The 7,771-nt window shown below is 52.9% G+C and overlaps 1 protein-coding gene across 2 annotated transcripts in view; it reads right to left on the bottom strand.

The window, feature by feature from the left end:
- Positions 1-449: 449 nt before the first annotated feature.
- Positions 450-7,771, bottom strand: part of MFHAS1 (multifunctional ROCO family signaling regulator 1) — a 53,771-nt gene continuing 46,449 nt past the window's right edge. The window contains exons 2-4 of one of the 2 annotated variants that reach the window (XR_006353603.1): positions 4,901-5,027; positions 3,566-3,720; positions 450-3,083 (exon numbers count right to left, since the gene is read on the bottom strand). Coding sequence is in view for 1 of the 2 variants with exons in the window: in XM_043971673.1 (XP_043827608.1) it covers positions 3,687-3,720; positions 4,901-5,027 (161 nt within the window). In the remaining variant the exon portion in view is untranslated. Of the gene's footprint in view, positions 3,084-3,290; positions 3,721-4,900; positions 5,028-7,771 lie in introns of those variants that run through there. The other variant, XM_043971673.1, reaches the window with a different exon arrangement.

Genomic DNA, 7,771 nt, shown 5'->3' with positions numbered 1-7,771 from the left:
TTTGTTCTGATTCTTCTCTTACAACATGACTAATTTGGAAATATGTTTAACATGATTGTAATGTATAACCTATATCAGATTGCTTTGGGAGGGAGGACAGAAGGGAGGGTGGGAGAAAATTTTGGAACTAAAAATCTTACAAAAGTGAAAGTTGAAAACTATCTTTACATGGAATTGGAAAAAAATAAAGGTCTGAGGGGAAAATACTTTACTGAAAACACACACACACACACACACACACACACACACACACACACACACACACACACACACACACAAGAAAAGAAAAAGAGTGAATGACCCAGAGGGAGAGTAGAGAGATATATGGAAAAGTAAAGTAGATGAAAAACCAAACAACATCAACAAGCACTTCTTTTTTTAAAAAAGTCGGTGTGGCGCCTGAGAAAGGACCGAACTGCCAGCACACAAGAATATCCATTTCCTTTTCCTTTTATTTAAATTTTCCAGGGCAAGAATTTTTATTTTTTATTTAATTGTTAATTTTTTTTTTTTTACAATTCTGCCCTGTTAGGACGATTTGACAGTCAACTGCGATTACGTTTCACAAACTGTGGCATGAGAAAACCCATCCGCGAGCGCACTAAGCCCACCCAGTCCTTCCTCAGCCCTCAGAGTCTTGCACACAAGGGGCAGGGGTGGACGGCGGCGTCGAGGCGCGTTTTTAGAGAGGGTCCCACGTATTTGGACAACACGCTCGCTGTTCGGTCTCAGCAGCAGCAGCAGCCTACGCGCTGCCCGTTGCTTGAATGGAAGCTACAAGCGCCCCGGAGGCAGCTTCTCAGAGAGTCGGGAGAGGGGCCACTAAGTAGGGACAGCCCTCTTGTGCTTTGTGGAGCGCAGCTACAGCCTCACCTGGCCACTGGACCAGTCTTTCCCCAGTCTGGAAAGAGGACGCGGAACCCCTGCGTAGATGGCAAATGTTCCTGCATGGCAGGAAGTACCGTCAGGACCTCTGGTCTTAACTCCCGCCCCGCCTCCTCAGACAAAGCAGGCTCTCAAGTAGATTGGGTGGGGGGGTCCCCGTCCCCCTCCGTCCCCCCGCTCTGGGTTCCTTGAGAGCATAAGTCACAGTGTACACGTCACACATTCAAAACTACCACAGGGACACACAAGAACGTGGGCATCCGGGGTGAACCGCGCCCCAGCCGGGCATCCACCAGCTTCTCCCGCGGTAAGCCCTCGGGCGTCTTCTGAAACACGGGTCAGAAGACCAGACGCGCTCTATCTACAACAGACTCTGCACCGGTTCATGCCAAGATAAAAAAGGAGAGACCTATATGCATAGATATGGGTACACACACGTAGAGCATCCTGTCCGCCCGCCTGCCCCCGGCTCGGGCAGGTGGCCTGGAGCACAATTTACACGTCACCATCCCGCTTACACTGTACACACATACACAGAGAGAACGGGGACAGCGGGGTTCACTCAGAGGCCCCAGAACCTCGGGCTGGAGCCATCTACCATATTCAAGTATTCGAGAGTGTGAGAGAGAGACAGAAACACACACATTTGGCATGCCGCCCGCTTCCCCCGGCAGGGCCGGCGGGGCTCAGTGGGCTCCCAGGGTATAGAGGCCAGCCTCTTCACGCAAGGCTTCATCTTCCTCCCCCAGCGGTGCCTTGCAGAGAGATACTGAGCTCTTCAGTGGACTGGCCTCCGGTTTGGCCTCCTCCTCCTTCCTGATGGAGAGACTTCCATTGAGGCCCACTCCCCATCATCACTTCGAGGTGTGATCTCTGGCCCTCAGAGTCTCATGGAACCTGTGCTCTCTGGCCTGGATGGGCCCCTGGGCCCACAGGGAAGGCCCTGCCAGCTCTTTGCAGGAGGCCCCCTGAACAGTCTACATATCCAGTCACAGGGAATGCTGCCCCCGACAGGAAAGCCCAAATGGGGTTCTTCTCCCGCCTGACTCCCGGTGTTGGGGAGGGTGGAAGGTGCCCTGCTTGCTTTCAGGGGCCTCTGGGTGTACATGTGTGCCCATGCTTGGTGGCTCTGGAGGATGTGCACCTGTCTCTTGAGAAGTCTGACCACAGATGGACGGTGAAGACAGCTCTGTCTCTGGGGACCCTTTATGGTCACTGAGCCTGTGCTCAGTTGGGCTCTCTGGGCAGCGATGGGGGCAGGTCTTTAACCGGGTAGGTCCATTGAGAGCTGCCATTGGGGGAGGGGGAAGGGGGTCCTCCAGGCACACTTCCTGTGCCTTTGCTAGGCTTGACCTGACGAGGAAGCGGGCCTCTCACCTGCCCCTGCCCCGCAGGAAAAATTTCAGCCCTTCTGGGTCCCCGTCCTCCAGCTGTTGAAGCTTTGCCAGCCAAGACTTGATCCACACGAAGGGTTTTTGTCTTCATCGGGCGGCCTGCCCTGATGCCTCTTTGGGGAGCTCAGAGACGCTGGGCTCTCCAAGGTTGTGCCCGTAGAATGCCGAGTCTGGAAGGGCCTACACCAAACCGGAGAGGCTGCTGGGCCCAGGCTGGGGACAGACAGCACGGACAAGCTCCTGGAGCATGGGAGCTGGGGGATAAAGACCGCTCCTTCGTGTGGAGAGGGGCGGGTCTGGCCGCTCTCTGGCTACCAAGCACGGCCGGCTTATGCTATCCTGCTCGGTGGCAGCAGGAAGGGGGTCAGATGTCCTAGGAGGGCCCAAGGATTCCTTCTCTCCTATTCCATGGTGAGAGAGTAGCAGCAAAGAACAGAATGAACCTCAAATCCCCACCCAAACTACCACGGCTGCATGTGTGCGCATGAGCGTGCCTGCATGTGAAGGATGAGAAAACCAGGCAGTCAAGAGAAAGAGAGACCCCAACCCGTGAAGGGAAACCAGAGGCCAGCCCCTCGGCACGGCTCTCACGCTGAATATTGCACCCGGTGTGAACTAATGCTGGAAGCTTTCCACTGTAGAAATTTAAATGTATTTGCATATTATAAAAATAAAGATAAACATGTACATACTTTACACTTGTCATTGCTCTGCAGCAGCAGTGAGCATTAGGCAAGGCTCTCCCTTCCCGTGGGACAGAAGTGACTTCAGAGTCTGATCCAGCCATCTGGACGGCAGCTATGGCTTATGTGTGCACAGAAAACAAAATCCCTGAGTGGCCATTGGACCTTCCTCCCTTTTATTCTTCCTTCCTTCCTTCCTTCCTTCCTTCCTTCCTTCCTTCCTTCCTTCCTTCCTTCCTTCCTTCCTTCCTTCCTTCCTTCCTTCCTTCCTTCCTTCCTTCCTTCCTTCCTTCCTTCCTTCCTTCCTCCTTCCTTCCTTCCTTCCTTCCTTCCTTCCTTCCTTCCTTCCTTCCTTCCTTCCTTCCTTCCTTCCTTCCTTCCTTCCTTCCTTCCTTCCTTCCTTCCTTCTTCGGCTTTCCCCCTTTCTTCTTCAAGTAGCTCTTCCTTGGCGGATCACAGTTCTGAGGTTCAGATTGTAAGATGTTTGCTCCATAGTCTTTCCCCTTCCTTCCTTCCTTCTCCCCTCCCTCCCTCCCCAATCCCCTTTCTCCCAACTCCATTTCCAAAGACTCCAGGCTGTCCGCTCCATCCTCTTGAAAGTACCTTCCGTATCTGTCCATGCTGTGAGGCAGGTCAAGGCTCCATCCCCTAGACGCCAGCCAAGATGGCCAAGGCGGGTTCAGGGCTGTCTTCCTCTTTGGAAACCCCGAAGCCCCACCTGCCATTACTGGTTTCTGTGCTTTTCGCCAACATTCTTCCTGTGAACAGTGGAAGGGAGGAAGAGAAGAAGCTGTTAGGGGGAGGAAGAGGGGAGGAGCCCACTCACTAGTGACTCAAGGAGAACGAGGTAGGTGGCAACATGGATGATGTCTGCTGGGCACAAGAATGTGTGGCTCAGGGCAAACCACACTTCCGTCTAAGACTCAGTTTGCTAGCCTCGAAAATGGGGAGAATAACAGTAGCTAATATTTCCTTAGCGTTATGAAGTTTGCAAAGCACTTCACCTATATTGACTCATTGGATCCTCACAACAACCCTGTGAGGTAGGTGCTATTATCACCCCCAGTTTTCTTTCTTTCTTTCTTTTTTTTTTTAGTGAGGCAGTTGGGGTTAAGTGACTTGCCCAAGGTCACACAGCTAGTAAGTGTTAAGTGTCTGAGGCCGGATTTGAACTCAGGTACTCCTGACTCCAGGGCCAGTGCTCTATCCACTGCGCCACCTAGCTGCCCCATCACCCCCCAGTTTTACAGATGAGAAAATTGAGGCAGAAACAGGCTAAGTGACTTGTCCAGAGACACACAGCTGCTGTCTGAGGGAGGATTTGAACTCAGGGTCTTCCTACCTGACTGCAAGTCTGGCCCTCTGGCCACTATGTACCAATGCTTGAGTCTGCTGGATGGAGAAGCAGATAGAGTGTTGGACTTGGAGTTGGGAAGACCTGAAGATGAAATCCACCTCAGATACATACTACCCTCTCTGAGCCTCAGTTTCCTTGTCTGTCAAATGGGGAGAGTGACAGCAGTGACCTCCCAGGGTGGCTGTGAGGATCAGATGAGATCTCTGTAAAAGTGCTTAGCACAGTCCCTGGCACACAGTGGGTGCTTAATAAATGCCCATTCTCTCCCTCCCTTCCGTCCTCCTCAGACCTGCGTTGCTGAGCCCAGTGGTGACAGAGTCGACACCTGGAGGGAGGCACCAGGCATTGACTTATGCCTGGCAGGGATCCTGGCTGTGGGGAGATCTAGATGTCCCAGAAATTCAGTGGAATTTTGGGAAAAAATAAGGCTTTTGAAAAGGTAATAATAATAATAACAAATAACTAGTAATAATTGTGATGATCGCTAGCATTTATGTGGCATATCAAGGTTTACACAGTGAGACCTCAGGGGCAACTGATGCTGAGGGAAGGGGGAGGGGTTGGGCTCTCTTGGCACTCACTTGGAACAAGGGCTGATCACGGTGGGCGTCGGGGGGTAGACCAAGGCCACGTTCACTCGCTCGCTGCCATTTTTGGGGCAGATGATCTCAGCGACGCCTTCTGGTCTGGGCTGGCTCAGCAACTCCCCTGCAGGAGAAAAGAGAGAAAAGGGTTTGGTGAGACCCGGGGAGAAACAAAGTCTGGGGGACGGGGGATATAGGGAGGGCTCAGCCATGGTCAGAGCCCAAGCAAACCTCCAGACAATTCCAGGCCAGGGAGGATGAGACCACAGGACCGGGGACCAAGGTCCTGGAAGAAGAGGCTAATCAGGTCCCCAGGTCTTCCATGGGGAAGCGTCACCATGAACCAGGCGCCAAAGACCAGACCAGGCACTGTCTGATTCAATTTTAGGGGCTTTGGAAGTTACGTGTGAAGAAGTGAACGCTCAGAGAGGGGAGATGGGCCCAAAGGCACAAGGTAGTTCTGGGCAGGGGACAATCAGAGCCCAGGCTCTCTGATGCTAGAACCATTGCCCTTCCCACCGCACCACACTGCCAGCTCCTATTTTGGAAGAGAACCCATCTACAGATGTCTTTCTCCATTCCCTCTCTGGGCTCTCGGGCTTTGCCCGTGGGCCACAAACTCCCACAGAGTCAAAACAGGCAACACCATGAGCTGATGCTCTGCCTGGGGGGAGGACATTTCCTCACCTGGGAGCTCCCTGTGCCAATCACTTTTCCGGTCTAGGCCACAAAAAGATGGGCGAGGCCCAAGAATGCTCAGAGCTGAGGACACAGAAACCAAACAAGAAAGGCCACGGCCTCAGGGAGCTCTCAGTCTGCTGGGGTTACCTAGAAAAGCCACTTTGAGATCATTGGAGGAAGGGCAGAGAATGAACAGCTGTGAGGATGAGGGAAGCCTTCAGGGAGGACGTGGAGGTGAGCAAGAACCAGGGGACAGACGGGAGGCGAAGGGCTGAGGCTGCTGAGCAGCAGGAGGCGGGAGTGGTCGGGATCCAAGTATGGTAAAGGGGAGGGTGTGCACTAATCAGAGAAGGGAGACTGAAGCAGGGCTTCAGATATTGACCCAAGAAGGTTTTATTTTTACCACAGGGAGCTACAGAAGGTGGGTAGAGTGATGCGGTCATGTCACTCCAGCAGCCACATCCTGGATGAATTGGGGAGGGGCGAGACTGGAGGTGGGGAGGCCAAGAAGGTGTCTCTCGCCATGGGTTAGGTGGGAGGGGAGGAAGGTCTCAATGAGAGGTGATAGGGGCCATGCGAATGGAGAGAAGAGGAGGGACACGGATGTGAGAAGTGTTGCAGGGGCAGAAATGAGAAGACTGCCCACTGATGGATCAGTGAGGCGAGAGAGTGGAGGATGGCACAAAGGGTTAAGATTGACTGACTGCAAGGATAATGGAACTGTGCAGAGAGAGGGAAGTTCAAAAGAGAGGCGGGTGTGGGGCAAAGAGACTAAGTTCAGTTCAGGAAATGCCTGGGGCACATCCGTTTGGAAATGTCCAATAGGCAACTGGTAAGGCTGGACGGGTCCCAAGGACAGATGCAGAGAGAGAGATGATAACTGAACTCATCAGAGCAGACGAGGTCACCATGGGAGAGGTAGAGGGAGAGATGAGGACCCAGGGCAGAGCCGGGTTGGGGGGAGGGCACATCCCTGGTCAGGGCATGATGAGCCAGGAAAGAAGGCTGAGAAAGATGGTAGGAAAGCAGGTCCAGAGGATGGAGATCCAGGAGGAGAGAGTGACCACCAGACGCCAAGGCTGCGGAGAGGTCCAAAGGCATGAGGACTGAGAAGACCACCAGATCCACTGGCGCCTTGGGTGCAGTGCATGGTGAGAAGCCAGAGTGGAGTGTTCAGAGGAGAGTGAAAGGAAGGGAAGTGGAGGCAACAAACATTCCTTATATAGAAGGAGACACTCAAAGAAATGGATAAAATCTAGGGAAACTACAACTAGGAAATATGGAGGAGTAGAGAGAGCAAGCTTTGGAGCCAAGAAGAGCTGTGTTCACGCCCTGCCTCGGACATCTTTGGCTGTGAGATCCTGGCCAAGTCACTTGCCTCTCAGTGCCCCAGGCAGCTAAGACTCTAAGTCACGGAGGTGTCCAACAACACTGAGAGAGGGAGCTTCCTCATCTGGGGTTCCCTATGCCGATGGAATCACAACTCCACTCTCTTACCTCTCATCTATCTACAACATTCCCATGATCCACACCAGCCTGATAACCTAGTCAACAAAGGAGATGAGGGCGGTCGGTCCAGCTGTAAATATTCTTGAGCAAGCCCCTCGGGCTCTCTGTGATCGCAGCCTCCTTTTCTAGGTGTTTGCCAACCGTCCCTTTAAGAGACCTTCCAGACCCTTGCCAGGGATCAAAGATGGTCGGCCCAGAACGCGCAGATTCCATCTTCTTCCTTTTCTGAAAATCAGGCCACTCTTCCCTTCTCCAATCCTGTGACAACTCTCCTGTTTCCCACAGTCATTCAAAGATCCCTGATTGATAGGGGTTCAGCAATTGCAGCAGACACTTCTCTGAGCACCCTCATCTGGCCTCGATGACGTGAGCTCCCCCATGGTGGCCAGTGCTCTTACAATCCCCTGACTTAGCCCGGGTTTCACCTCCCCATTAGGCACGCTGGTTCTGTCCTTTCAAGCACAAAGACCATTCTCCTGGGCAGAGAAAACAGTAATTGCTGGACAGCTCTGCCTTCTTTTAGTCTTCTATTATCACCATCCTTTCACCCCCATCAGCAATCCTATCTCTTCTCTGACTCTGCTCTGTTCCCTAATATCACTTACAACCTCCCCACCCCCCACCTTGTCCTTAGCTTCCCTGGCAGCCTCTGCTCTTTCTGCAGGTCTGTGCCAGGCT

This window comes from Dromiciops gliroides, chromosome 6 (genome assembly GCF_019393635.1).
Source record: "Dromiciops gliroides isolate mDroGli1 chromosome 6, mDroGli1.pri, whole genome shotgun sequence".
In the NCBI taxonomy this organism is placed as follows: domain Eukaryota; kingdom Metazoa; phylum Chordata; class Mammalia; order Microbiotheria; family Microbiotheriidae; genus Dromiciops; species Dromiciops gliroides.
The sequence above is the reverse complement of the archived record's forward strand: the minus strand, read 5'-3'. Positions and strand labels throughout refer to the sequence as shown.